Consider the following 14,131-nt stretch of genomic DNA (forward strand, 5'->3'; position numbering starts at 1 on the left):
CTGGGAAGACAAGACTCAACAGCCCTGATAAAAAAGAAGCTTTTCAATCGTGATTCCAAGGTGCAAGTGTATTATTTTTGCAGAACATGCATTTAGGCACTGAGCCTGCTTTTATCAGTCTTCTACCACCCATTGTCTGGATCATTATCTGCTGTCTATTCCTATTAGTAGTGGCTCTCCAAAGAAACAGAAACTTCTCAACTAAGTTATCCTTTTAGCTGGAGATACTAAGATTTAACCCTGGGATCTTCTGAACAAAGATTCTGCCCTGTATCTTCTGTTAACTTTTCAAATGTGATACATTCTGTAGGCCAGCAGAAGGATCAAGGAGGCGACGAGATCTTGGGAGAGTTGCTAATAGCACCATGGTGGCTCCAACCATGCTGGGCTTGCTAAACATGTCCACGACAACACCGGAGGTCCCAGAGGAACCGAAGCCTTTTCAGATGATGGTTTTCAAGGAGTCCGTAGTCATATCCAACTTGCAACACTTCACAGGGTACCGGATTGAGATCCAAGCCTGTAACCGTGAAGCTTTAACAGTATGCAGCGTTGCAGCCTATGTCAGCGCCAGGACCATGCCAGAAGGTGAGAAAGCCTTTCCCAATTGGGTCCTATCTAATCAGCATGTTTACAAGACAAAGCACGAAGCAGGCTTGCTAATTTGCACTGATTGGTTTTTTCCCCCTTCTGGTTCTTTATCTATTAGTGAAAGCAGATGACATCGTTGGACCGGTGACTCATGTGTTAATAGACAAGAATGCAGTCCACTTAAAGTGGCAGGAGCCGAAGGAGCCAAATGGCCTGATCATCCTCTATGAAATAAACTATGGACGCCTTGGAGACTCAGAGGTGAACCTTCATCCCTTTACTCTTCTTTCCTCGGGTGCTGTCTGCTTTCCCCCCATGCTTTTGTATAACATTTTAGGAAGAAGGGTGATTGGAGTTTAATAGACTTTTCCTCGTGAAACAGCACTCTTTCTCTCTGTGTATGTGTATAAGAGAGAAAGAGCATGCCTAGTCGTTTCTTAGTTCTGACTGTACCTGACCCCAGCCCTGAGAAATTAGAACTCTGTTGTGGGATGAGTAGTGCTGCACATCAATACTCATTCATCCTGCATTACACGACTGACCACAGTTTCTTTGTTGGGACTCCCTGAACACATTCCACACATGTAACTCTTCTTTAGTTCACATGGCACCTCTCTTGGGCAACAGAACACCCAGTTATCTCCCCTCTATCCTTTAGGAACAACGCCATTGTGTGTCTCGTCGACAGTTCTCCAGTGAGCAGGGCTACAAGCTGAAAGGGCTGCAGCCTGGAAACTTCAGTGTGCGCATCCGAGCTACTTCCTTGGCTGGGAATGGGTCATGGACAGAACCCATCTACTTTTACATTTCTGATTATTGTAAGAATTATCAATATTTCTTGGCGCTCTGAGTTTCTAATTATTTGTTGGGTGGGGGAGGTATCAGAAGCATGAAGAAATGGCTGGGGTCTCATCCCTGCCCCCAGTGCATAGTGCCTTCTCATGCCCTATCCTGTGAGAGAAGATGGCCACCAGGAACTATTATCTCTGACATCAGGCTAATCTTCAGAAATAGTTGTACTGGATGTTGTGAAACACAGATTGGGAGGAAAGTCAAAAATCCTGTCTTACGTTGTACTATATATCTTTTTTTTTTTAACTCTAGTGAATGCTCCCACCAATCTTATAGCCATCATTGTTCCAATCATTTCCGCTGTCTTTTTAATCATGTTTATTGGAGGAGCTTATGTCTTTATCAAAAAAAGGTAAGTTTTTTCAAAATATTGCCCGTTAACAATGCATTGAGATACAATCAACTATCCATAACAGACTTAGTTAAATTTAATTCACGCTTAGTTGCTGCTGACAGGAAAACATGCATGCACGAATAGCTTCTTCTCCCTCATCAGTAATAATTGTTTGATTTCTTGTATACATTCTTCTTTACTATGTAGAAAACTCTACCTCCCTTCCTGTGTTAGGCCTATCATTCCAAACTATTAAATTTCATTTGGATTGTAAAAATTATTAATCTATGGGTTTTGGAATTTTTCCTATGACTGGTGTGGTACCCTTCTGTTTTAAATATAATTATTGGGTTTTTTTTTCTAATCCCTATACTACTGTGAACAGCTACTTTGCCAATAGCAAAAGTTTCATGATAAATGGTGCTTGGTCTTACTTCACTCCTCTTTTCAGGCAAACAGAAGGACCAACAGGACCACTCTATGCGTCTTCTAATCCAGAGTATCTCAGTGCCAGTGATGGTGAGAGGCAGTTTGATTTTGTCTGTTGATTTTAATTTTTTTCCTCAGAGGTTGTGACCAAATGTTTCAACATTTTTAAAAAGTTGTTGTTCTCCATAAGTGGGAGCGTAAGATAATTTGAGACAACACTTCTTGTTCTTCACTATTTACTTTAAAAAATAGGAAGTAAGGTGTCCCGTGGAGTCCCACAGATTTGGTCCTATGGCTGGTAGTTTCCAAAATGTGGATGAAGAGCTGAAAATTTCTCATCCAAATTTGCATATGGAATAAAACTGCTGGGATATATTTTTTTAGTAAAAGACAGCAACAAAATTCAAAATGGCTGGATTGCTTGAAGAAATGTGCTGAAAATAACAGTAAAAATTAAGAGGGACAAATGCAAAATTCTTTATTGTACCTAAAAAAAAAAAGAAATCCAATAGTCAGTTGTAAGATGGGGGATACTTGGCTTGGTAAACGCTTACGTGAAGGGAAGGACTTGGTTGGTTGGAAAGGTCTCAATAGCCTACAAGTCCTTTCCAACTCTGATTCTGCCTTGTGAAAAAATGATTAATGGGTCAGAGAAGGAAGCCATGAACCAAAGATATAAAAGAGGGGAAGGTAAGGTAACCAAAGTAGGATGAGAAAGTTTTCACGGTGAAAGGACTCAGGGATGGATTTCCTGAGATACACTCCAGTTTTAAGGGCTTATAAAGTCACCACAGAAGGAAATTTGGCTAGGAAGTACATACTGCCTTCCAAGTAAATGGAAGTTGCTGTGTAAAGGGAACACAGAACTTTACCTTTTTTGTACTGAAAAAGTGACCAGAAACCAGGAGATTTTTGAGTTGTAATCCCACCTTAGGTGTGAAAAACCAGCTGGGTGACTTTGAGCCATTCTCTCAGCCCAGCTCATTTCACACAAGGTTGTTGTTTTGAGGGGAAAATAGGAGGAGGAAGGAATATTAGATATTACAATATTAGATATATTAGCAGCTTTGAGTTATCAAAAATAATAATAAAGGAATTAAAAACTAAATATATATGTAAATAAAAATAATTAAATTATAGGAGAAAGGAAGGAAAAATTAATACCCTTCAGTTCCTGTAAAATTTACCTGTCTGGAAGTCTTAGTTGTAATGACACTTTTACAGGACAATTACAGTTCTGTTTTGGGTTGTTCAACCTTCTGTAGGAATGTGAGAAAAATAATTGTAACTTACCATGGGAAAATCCTGCCTTAATAGAAAACTGTTTTAGTTTGGAAGAGGTTTGGGCCTAGCTTCAAATGTGGGATTTCGATCTACCTTCTTATCTGGATTTGAGATCAGCCAGTTTTGGGTTGATTGATCCTTTCTCCTCTTCCCTCTCTACCCATAAACTACAGTTTACATCCCTGATGAATGGGAGGTCCCACGGGAGAAAATTGCCCTCCTGCAAGAGCTGGGACAAGGCTCCTTTGGCATGGTGTATGAGGGAATTGCCAAAGATATTGTGAAAGGCGAGGCAGAGACACGAGTAGCAGTCAAAACGGTTAACGAATCTGCCAGCCTGCGTGAGCGTATTGAGTTCCTCAACGAGGCATCTGTGATGAAAGGTTTCAGCTGCCACCACGTGGTAAGAGGGGAACACTGCTGCTACTTTCTGGCACATGTTTATGGTTTGGGGGAGGAAGGCCTATCTTATTCAGCTTGCACTGAGAAGAAGTCTTTGCATCTTTATCATAACTTCTTGGTTTTTATTTTTATTTTTAGCCTTTTCTCAGTAAGAACTATGAGGACATAGATGATGCAATGAGGTTTTCATTAGAATAAGAAATTTCTTTGGAACTGCAATAGTTATAGGATAAAACCAGGGGTGGAATTCTACTAGTTCGCACCTATTTGCTAGAACCGGTTGTTAACATTCTAAGCAGTTCAAAAAAACGGTTGTTAGAAAAAATTCCTGGCCTAATCCTGTAAGGAAGGCAGGAAGGAAACATTCTGGTGTTGCTTACAGAAACTGCATCTCCGTTAACCTTTATTACATTCTTGGCAGGACTAGACTTCCTGTCTCAGGAACTTTTCTGGAGTTTTTTTTTTTCCCTTCCTTTGCTGGTACTTTGCTTGTGTGGAGTGACCATTCAAAGTTACAATGGCACTGAAAAAAATGACTTATGACCATTTCTCACACTTATGACTGTTGCAGCATCCCCACAGTCATGAGAGGCCAGGTGAGGAGATGCATGCCTCGATGTGAGTGATATTGAGTTGGCCACATTCAGCCATGAAGCCAACATGACCATGAAGCCACGCCCACCAACTAAGCCACACCCACAGAGCCGGTTGTTAAAAAAATTGAATTCCACCCCTGGATAAAACATATATTTTGTGATGGAGGGTGTGTTGGATCAGCAGTTAAAGATACTGAGCCTGACAGCTCGCCATGCAACAGGGTGAGCTTCTGTTCCTGCCGGCCTAAAAGTTTGAAAACATGTAAATACAAGTGGATAAACATGTTCCACTTTGGTGGGAAGGTAACAGCATTCCATGCACCTTGCCATATAGTCATGCTGGTCACATGACCACAGAAATATCTTCAGACAATGCTGGCTTCTTCAGCTAAGAAACAAAGATGAGCACCACAGATGGAAATAACTGGGCTGGGGAAACCTTTACCTTTTGTGTTGAGAAGGTTCTTGGTGAAATTATTTGAAACCACAGCAAGGAAGGAAACACTCCAGAATGCTTTGAACTTTGGAGAATTGCAACAATGCCAACTTAGAAAGCACCAATGGGTTTGTTTTCTTCAACAATAACAAAAGTCCTCTTTGGTTTTGAAAAACATTACAATATTCTCTTTTACTCTTGGAACATTATATCTTCTCCTCCTCCTCTTCTTTATTCTTCTGTTGTTACGGCCCACTCATAACATGACTTTGGCCAGCTAAACAATTATCATGCCTTGGTGACTAAGAAAAACAGAAGCAACCACAGCACTAAGACAGGCTTATTCAGCAGCCTGGCCCAGCATCCAGATGAAGAACTAGATCTTTATCATGTTGCAAGAGGCCATCAGTGGCCAGTGAGGCACATCTAAATTTCTGGAAATAGGGCTGTTTCATAGGGCAGACACAATGACAGAGAAGCCATTTCTGGTTCCTTTTAGATGACATGGTTTAACATAAGAAATCTAGAGTATGCCTACCCTGACAGACAGTGTGCCACAAGCAGAAATAATAATGGAAATAGGTAGTCCCACAAATGACCTGTGCTATGAAATTATTTATAGGTAAAAACCAGCACCTTGAATTGTCCTAGAATCCCATTGGAATCTAATGCAACTCACTAAGTGTGTCTTAAAACTGGCCTTTCTTCTTACTTCTCTCATTAGGTTCGTCTCTTAGGAGTAGTATCAAAAGGGCAACCAACACTAGTAGTTATGGAGCTGATGGCACATGGAGACCTGAAAAGCTATTTGAGGTCTTTACGGCCAGATGCAGAGGTAAGAGTTTGGCACGACTGTATTTGTGTACAGAAATGAGGAAATGGGAAAGATGAAAAGGAGATCGGGTTTGTATCCCAACGGCTAAAAATAGTTTTGGCTCGGCTTTCAGAATAATCCTGGCCGGCCGCCTCCAACTCTCCAAGAGATGATTCAGATGGCTGCTGAGATTGCTGATGGCATGGCTTATCTGAATGCCAAGAAATTCGTCCATAGAGATTTGGCAGCGCGAAACTGTATGGTGGCTGAAGATTTCACAGTCAAAATCGGAGGTATGGTCACTTTCCAGAATGCTCAGGCTCTTATGGAAACAATTGATCCATTTTTGGTGGCTAATTAGATGAGGTAGGATTAATGAATCGGTGAATTAATAAACAGTTCCAGGGCAACTGGCAGTTAATGTCTCTGATAAAATTCTTTTTTTTTAATTTTTTTTATTTTTTAACAACAAACATTAACAAACATAAACATAAAACAACAAATAAAACCTTCTTTCAATTGTACAGTGTGTCGGTTGGTATATATTTCTTGTGCATAATGTCTGTAGTCTTTTCCTCTTACATTTAAATTTACATTCGAACTGTATTAATCAACTTTCCATATCATGTTATATTATTATACTGTACATCATCATTAGACTTTTAATTTCAATTCCACATTATCCTTTTGCAGCAAATCCTAGTTCTTACTGATTCTAATTCATATTTATAATCCATTCCTAGAATTGTATTTGCTCAAAATTGAAAAAATGAAAAAATTCCGACAGAGGAGGAGGTGATTAAGAAAATAATGGAATGTGCAGAGATTAACATTAGCAATTAGACAGCAAGAAGAAAAAGAATATTATAAAATATGGGATTTATTTTATCAATGGCTAGATAAAAAAATAGGAAAATGAAATATATTATAATATAAATATAATATAATAGTAAATATAATACAATAGTAATGATATGTTAGAATTGGTTCTTATGGAATGACTCTGATAAAATTCTTGATGGGAATTCAACATCTTTCCAATGTTACTGCTTGAGACTGTAGTTTTTTTCCAAATTAATATCTTAGTGCAACATTCTTTTTTCCTCAGACTTTGGCATGACCAGAGATATCTATGAGACAGACTATTACCGCAAAGGAGGAAAAGGTCTGCTGCCTGTGCGCTGGATGGCTCCAGAGTCACTGAAGGATGGTGTCTTTACAGCCTATTCCGATGTGTGGTAAGTAGATACCTGTTGCTTCAAGTCAGTCAGCCAATCCTAATCCTATTGTTACCCTCTCTGTCTCTGAACTAGATGCTTGACTTTAACTAGAATAGAAAAAAGAAGAGAGGCATTGATACCTGCCTGCGGTCAAGATAGCACAAGAGGAGTTCAGCTGCTTTACTTTCAGCTGTTCGGTAGGTGGCATGAAGAATCTCTTCAGTATCTTGCATTCCTTCCTTCCTATTTCCTGCAGGTCTTTTGGCGTTGTCCTTTGGGAGATCAGCAGTTTAGCAGAGCAGCCTTACCAAGGACTCTCCAATGAGCAGGTCCTCAAGTTTGTCATGGATGGGGGTTGCCTTGAATGGCCAGAAAACTGTGCAGAGAGACTGTAAGTATCAAGAGTCAAAGTCTGTTTTTGAAAAAAATAATAAAAAATACACAGGCTGAGGGATTGTGTATTAAACTTGTATTTCCTTAAGATAGTGGAACGCAATGGACTGTATTCCACCTGTCTTAAAGAAATACAAGTCTAATGCATAGCTGCAGATAGTTTCAGGGGCTGTGTAATGGTATGTAGGAATAATCTTGGGAGACAGGGCTCAACCAGACAGATAAAAGGTAACCTAGCCCACAGCAGGAATGTGTGCAGGGCAAGTAGCTCAGAAGAAACCCTCCCTAGTTTCTTCAGTTGTAAAGGGGACGGAAGAAGAAATGTACTTTTAAGTTATTTTTCCATTCCAATGTGGGAAAGAGCTTACATCGGGTTTCTTGGTAGTCTAAAGAGACCAAATGAGTTTGGATTCCTCCTCTGTAACACGACTGTCCAATAGAGAGAAAAAGAAACCTCCACTCCAGTGAGGAAACCTTTTATCTTTTAATTGGGGCTGGAAGCAAGAGTCTGAAATAATTTGCGGGACAAAACCTAACCTAGTTTGTTTGCAATTCCAGCCACAACCTCATGCAGATGTGTTGGCAGTACAATCCCAAGATGCGCCCTTCCTTCATCGAGATCATTGAAATGCTGAAGGATGATCTTCACCTGACTTTCCGAGAAGTCTCCTTTTTCTATAGTGAGGAGAATAAGCCACCAGAAACAGAAGAGTATGAGCTGGACTTTGAAAACATGGAGAGCATCCCTCTTGACCCAGCCTCTTACACTCAGCGGGATGAGATCCTAGGGCGGGATAATGGGCCCTCTCTAGGGTTCAAAGGGAACTATGAGGAGCACATCCCTTACACTCACATGAATGGTGGCAAGAAGAATGGCCGTATCCTCTCCATGCCTCACTCAAGCCCATCCTAATAGCTCCCCTGGCTTTTCCTCATGATACAAATCTCAGGACTTGCAGTATTGCTGGTACAGCATTTGAGACACACCGACTCACTTTCTATTCAGATTTTTAATCATCAAAACAGAATGACCATTTGGGATAGGGGAGGGTGTCTTGTGTGTTTCTGTTCTCTTCTTCTTTTTTGGTGCAACAATTCACTTGCTGTCAGCAGACTTTTATCTGTGAAACAAATGGACAGTTCTGTGGCTGCTGATCTCCTTGTGCGACTCTTGATTTTGAGATGGGAAGTGATTTTACACAGTGACGTCAGAAAAGAGAACTTCGGTCTACCCTTGTTCTGCGCAGAGGAACGACGGGTTCTCTCTACTACTGCAGGGAAGGGAGCCTTGGACTGGATCATTCCCAAGCAGAACCTGAAGCTCTTCTCTTCTGCCAGCCTCTCTGGAGAGCCTCTTTTGTGATTTTTAGCATTTAAAAAAAAAAAAAAGACTGAAGGATCTTCAGGATGTGTGTGGAATATGGTCTGTCTTTTTCCTTTGATTTGACCAACAGCTGCTGCTTTTCTCCTTAATGGATTAACTAACTAGTATGTGTGCCCTGAATGTGTATGTGTGTGCGTATGGAGGTAGAGGTGAAAATGGATAAGTCCTTTTGTACATAAGTTTTATCTAACCACAGAGGTGAGAGGGTGTCCCTGTCCTTCCTGCCTGGCCCAAATTCCTCTGACACGAATGAATTTTGAATACATTATTTTTATACTAAAGAACTCTTTGGGGGGGTTGCATCTCCTCTGCCATTCAGCAAAACGAGGTAGCCAAAGTGGTAGCCAATATTCTGTTTAGGATTTTGTGAGACATTACAAGACTAAACAAGGCAAAACAAGCCAAATTCTCTCCCCTTCTTCTTACCGACCTGCCTCATGACTCTAGAGCTCTGGTTAGCATTAAGTGTATATGTTTGTTGTGACATATTTAAATCATAGATAGTGATCCACCGTATAAATTATTGACACCTTCCTCGATCTTGTTTGTTTGTTTATTTGTTTAGCTTTTGCCCTATCAAGGGGAAAAGAGGAGGAGCTTGCTTGTTTGGTCTTTAAGGGGCCTTAAGTGTGTAAGCTGATTCTGGCAAGTTAAGTGCTAGGAGATATAGTGCACAAACCTGTACTTTAATATTCATATGATAGAGTGGCAAGTGCATATTAATTTTTCAAAATACCCCACCCCCGTTACGCAAATTCTGAAACAGTTGGACACCAACAGTGAAATCAAGCCTTAGCAGCTCTTACCGGAGGTCTCTCAGCTCTGAAAGTTACATGGAGCCTGGCTACCTTTTACTGATTTCTGTTACTCTTCCCCTTCCCAATTTGTGGGGGTTGTTTCAGTATGTGTCTGGACCAGGGAAGAGCTACGTAATCTCTCAACTAGAAAACATTCTAGCTAAGGGAGAGAAAAAAGAATCAAAACCAGCTCCTTCTGCTTACATGGAGCAAAGTGATCATGTAAATTGAACTCTGGAACATCCACACGCAGCCTGTGAGTCAGTGGTTGTGGTTTTCCCCTTGGGTTTCTCCTGCCATTTCTGTTTAATAAGCACAGTGTATGATGGGGCCAGAGAGTAAATATCCAGTGGCACACTATCCGCCCCCCAATTTACTTGCACACCTTTGTGTAAAATGAACAGAAGCAACGCAGGCACCTTCCTCAGACCTGCACTCAAACTTCTGTGGAAGAACTGTGTGGAAGAAAATAGGATTTTCCGAAGTGTTATCTGTTCCAGCATTTTGTTCCATCAGTGGTTAACCAGTGCCCCAGTTGGTAACCTCCAAGGAAAGGCAGCCTTGTTGGTCCCAAAACAATTGATGCTCAACTATTACTTATGGATATGGAGCTTGGAGGGTCTGTACTATAGTCTGTTGAAAATTTATCTTTTAAAATCCTGTAGGCCCAAAGACTGCTAGAAGATGAATTTAAAAAGGGAAGCAGAGAAAGATGGCATATTTTTAAAGTTTACCAATTAGAAAGGATATAATCTTTTTACATGTGTGCCAATGCTATCTTCGTTTGTTTCTCCATCAGTGAATATTATGTATTTCAGTCCCCATCGGTATAGAGTATGTGTTCGGAAGTACTTCTCTTGAGGTTATGAAGTTCAGAAGAAGCTTCTGAATTTAGTTTTCAAATGGTGTCTCCCCAATCTCCAGTGCACTTTAACCTTTTTGTTGCCTGCCCATACCTTCCCCCAGTCTGCCCCATAAGTATGTGGGTTCTGTCTTAATCATGTATATCTCTGAAGTTCCAACTTCACATTTCAAGTGCTCTTCAGTGCAAGATGAATCTGTTCATCTGCTGAAAAAGGACCTCACCAGAAGCTTTCTTTATCTTAGTTTTCCTGTGTTTTACATAAGCTTTTAATTTTTTTTCCTTATAATGTGAATTTTTATGAAAAATTAAACAACAAAAGGATTGTGTTATCATTATTAAAAAAAAAAAAGCAAATTTTAGGAGTTTGGGTTTCAAATCTGTTTAAACCTTAAACTCTTGAACTTGTCAGTGTTTTACAATTAAGCCTTGCAGGCTAGCAGAGCTGGTGTGTAGCTCTTCTTATTTTAGCCCATCTGTTTCTCCAATTAGTTGGCATGAAAGAAGAAGGATGGTCTCCAGGGATTTTCTCTTTTTCACTTCCCTCTTTCATCCTGAAGTGCTTCTAGATTTATTTATTTTTTTGGAAGCAAAACAATGTTCACCCAACATTTGAGAGTGATCATCTCACCTACATAATTGCTTTATTGATTTTGGGGGCTAGGGGGAGATGAGAAATTAAAACTAATGAGTTGTCTTAAAATCCTAAAACAAGCATTTCTAGATAATTTTATATCGTCCAACTGGATATCCTTACATGGAGAAGTCTGAACTAGCATCCCTGTGATTGAGAACATGGACGTGCCAGTGCTTTGAGTCTTTGAGGGAGGAGAGCTTGAGCAGATCTGACCATCCCAAAGAGGATTTCTGCTCTTCTTGTAGGCATAGCAGAAAGTTTGCCTTAGAAGCCCATCAACTTCTTCCCAGTTCATGTGTGTATATGATCACAGAACACAGTTTTTGATTGTTGGGTTTTTATATATAAAAAAGCCTCTTGTTTTAAAATAAAGGATCAACATGTGCCATGGTTTTGAAAAAAAAAATAGAGAATATACTCACTTGATTTATTTTTTCAGTGCTTTCATATAAGAGTCGAGCAGTGATATGTACAGAGAGTATCTTTGAATATAAAAGTAAAAATTTGCTGTGTGTAAAATATTAAACAATTAACTGTTTATATTAAAAATAAATTCTGAATAAATTATCCAAGGATATATCTAACAGAGAGCTCCTTTTGTCTTTTTTGTTCACTGGCATCCATTCTTTACGAGTAGAAAAGGCTTGTGTGGAATTTACAGCCATTTCTATCTGGAGATGCAAAGTGTTTGACCCCTAAAGACATTTTCACAGAAGTTCCTTTACATTTGATTATGTTGTCAGGATTTGAAAGCTGGCCAGCATTCTCCACATCCACCACCGCCCCCCTTCCACCCATTTCCTTGTCTTTGCGTTTTTTTAAAGATGGCCTTAAACAAAGGTGAGGCTAGTTATATTTGATTTTTTTTAAAATTCTTTTGGGGGGTCTTGTTACCACATGATTTTGGGTTCTTTGTGGTTTTCTTGGCTAGAGATGGGAATGTTGCTACTTTGGTTTGTTTAGTTAAAAAGGATCCCTTGGCAATTGTTTTGCTCTTGAAATCTGATCCAGGGAGTATGGATTTTTAGACCAATAAAACACTCTGTTTTTCATTTCAATGTCATGCCAGTTTTTTTGTTGTTAATTTATTTCCTTGCCCTTAAGATGAGTATCGCATAAGATAAAGGTGACTAAAAACGTGATGCTTACACTAATGTTCGGTGGTGGGATTCAAAAAAATTTACTACCGGTTTGGTGGGTGTGGCTTGATGGGCATGGCAGGGGAAGGATACTGTAACATCTCTATTCCCACCCCACCCCAGGGGAAGGATACTGAAAAATCCCCATTTCCTCCCCACCCGACTAACCTGCTTTCCAGCTCCGCTCTCCTGCGCAGGACAACAAAAGGAGACCCAGCCGATCAGCAGAGAATAGATGGGGGTGGGGCCAGTCAGAGGTGGTATTTGCAGGTTCTCTGAACTACTCAAAATTTCCACTACCGGATCTCCAGAACTGGTCAGAACCTGATGAACTCCACCTCTGCTCATGTTGGTGTCCAAACTCATAATAGCATCCAGCCACAAAATTAGTGCGAAAGGTGACTTGTGAGAAGTGAATGAATCAATCTTGGGAGGAGAGTAAGACGGCAGATGTTGCCCAAGAAAAAGGAAGTGTTGTGTTTAAAGCTCTTCTGCAGTGAGTGTGTGGACTGGCTTTTGCCACCAAGTTTATTTTGAATGCCCGAGGAGAAATAAGTGGCACAGGGAGATTTTCAAAGAGGAGAAGCCATGGGGCAGATATTCTGGGTAAGTGCCACATAAATGTGGTTTTGAATTTGATTTCATAACTAACTTGTTAGAAAACAATAGTTGAAATCCAGAACTGTTCTTAAAGGAAGATTAAGCAAAAAAAAGGAAGTGAGAGACAAAAACATGTTTTGGGCCATAGATGAGATGGTGGTATTTTATGGCTAGTGCAAAACAACAACAGTGAGGTGCTTTTGAACAGAACTTGAATCTAGGGCTTTTCTGCAATTGCATTCTTCAAGTATTTGGTTTTTCTTTTTTCTTAAATAATTCTGGAAATTTGGAAGCTTTTTCACTTCACTGTGCCTTCTAATAAAGGCATTATATTACTGGCAGTTCTGGTTACATTTCTAATGAACTGGCACTACTATCTGCATGCTTAAAATGTAAATTACATTAGTTGTATAGCCTGGCTAATGAGCTGCTTCAAAGGTATGCTTCCAGGAAGAGGAGATCCTGAGGCGTTCATCTTGCTTGTTCTTTGCTTTATTTGTGTGTAAATAGTTTTAATGTGAGCTGCTAACCAAACATGTTGCATTTGAAGTTGCAAAGGTTGCATAACAGGCGGAAGATTAAAAAAAAGTCTGCTCAAAATTACTTAATTGCTCTCCCTATGGAGATTAATTAACTTGGTCTGTTGCAGCAAAGACCTGTTAAATAGGCTAATGTGATATAACAAAGTATTGGCCCAGGACCAAAGAGGCCCAGATTCAAATCCACCCCATCAACTTTGCCATTTTCTACCTTAGCCCAACCTATTTTACAAGGTGGTTGTTGTAGAGAAAAACTGGAGGATGTACACCTCTTTGATCTCCTGGAGAAAAGGCACAATATAAATCTAATACCGGTAGTCCTCAACTTACAACCGGCCATTTAGTGACCATACAAAATTACAATGGATTATCCAAAAGCTACTTATGACCGAGTTTCAAAGTTCTGATGTCTCACACACACCCCTCGTAGTTACATGACCAAAATTTGGACACTTTGCATTTATGGCCATTTGTACTGCCCAGCAGTCATGTGAACGTGAATTGTGACGACTTTGCTGGAAACTGGCATTTACCTCCAGTTTCTGCCAAAATCAACCCCTAGCTAACAAGGGGTTGACTTAATGATTATGGTGTTCACTTAATAAAGTAAAAAAGTACCACCTTATAAAGCCTTAGTGAGGCCATACCTGGAATACTGCATCCAGTTTTCGTCACCGCATTACAAAAAATATGTTGAGACTTTGGAAAAAGTGCAAAGAAGAGCAACTAAGATGATTAAAGGCCTGGAGACTGAAACATAATGAAGAGCGATTGCAGGATTTGTGTTTGGCTAGTCCAGAAAAAGAAGCAGGGGGAAGGGTA

General features: G+C 40.0%; 1 protein-coding gene across 1 annotated transcript in view; it reads left to right on the plus strand.

Annotated features, from left to right (window-relative positions):
- INSR (insulin receptor) overlaps window positions 1-11,615 on the plus strand; it is an 81,882-nt gene extending 70,267 nt beyond the window's left edge. Inside the window, exons 11-21 of the mRNA XM_026698857.2 lie at window positions 311-588; window positions 710-852; window positions 1,250-1,409; window positions 1,696-1,795; window positions 2,229-2,296; window positions 3,664-3,893; window positions 5,649-5,759; window positions 5,872-6,031; window positions 6,847-6,976; window positions 7,215-7,349; window positions 7,910-11,615. Of these exons, the coding sequence (XP_026554642.1) occupies window positions 311-588; window positions 710-852; window positions 1,250-1,409; window positions 1,696-1,795; window positions 2,229-2,296; window positions 3,664-3,893; window positions 5,649-5,759; window positions 5,872-6,031; window positions 6,847-6,976; window positions 7,215-7,349; window positions 7,910-8,264 (1,870 nt within the window). The 3' untranslated portion in view covers window positions 8,265-11,615. The remainder of the gene's footprint in view (window positions 1-310; window positions 589-709; window positions 853-1,249; window positions 1,410-1,695; window positions 1,796-2,228; window positions 2,297-3,663; window positions 3,894-5,648; window positions 5,760-5,871; window positions 6,032-6,846; window positions 6,977-7,214; window positions 7,350-7,909) is intronic.
- The last annotated feature ends 2,516 nt before the right edge of the window (window positions 11,616-14,131 follow it).

This window comes from Pseudonaja textilis, chromosome 1 (genome assembly GCF_049901715.1).
Source record: "Pseudonaja textilis isolate UNSWEBS1 chromosome 1, rPseTex1.2, whole genome shotgun sequence".
NCBI lineage: Eukaryota > Metazoa > Chordata > Lepidosauria > Squamata > Elapidae > Pseudonaja > Pseudonaja textilis.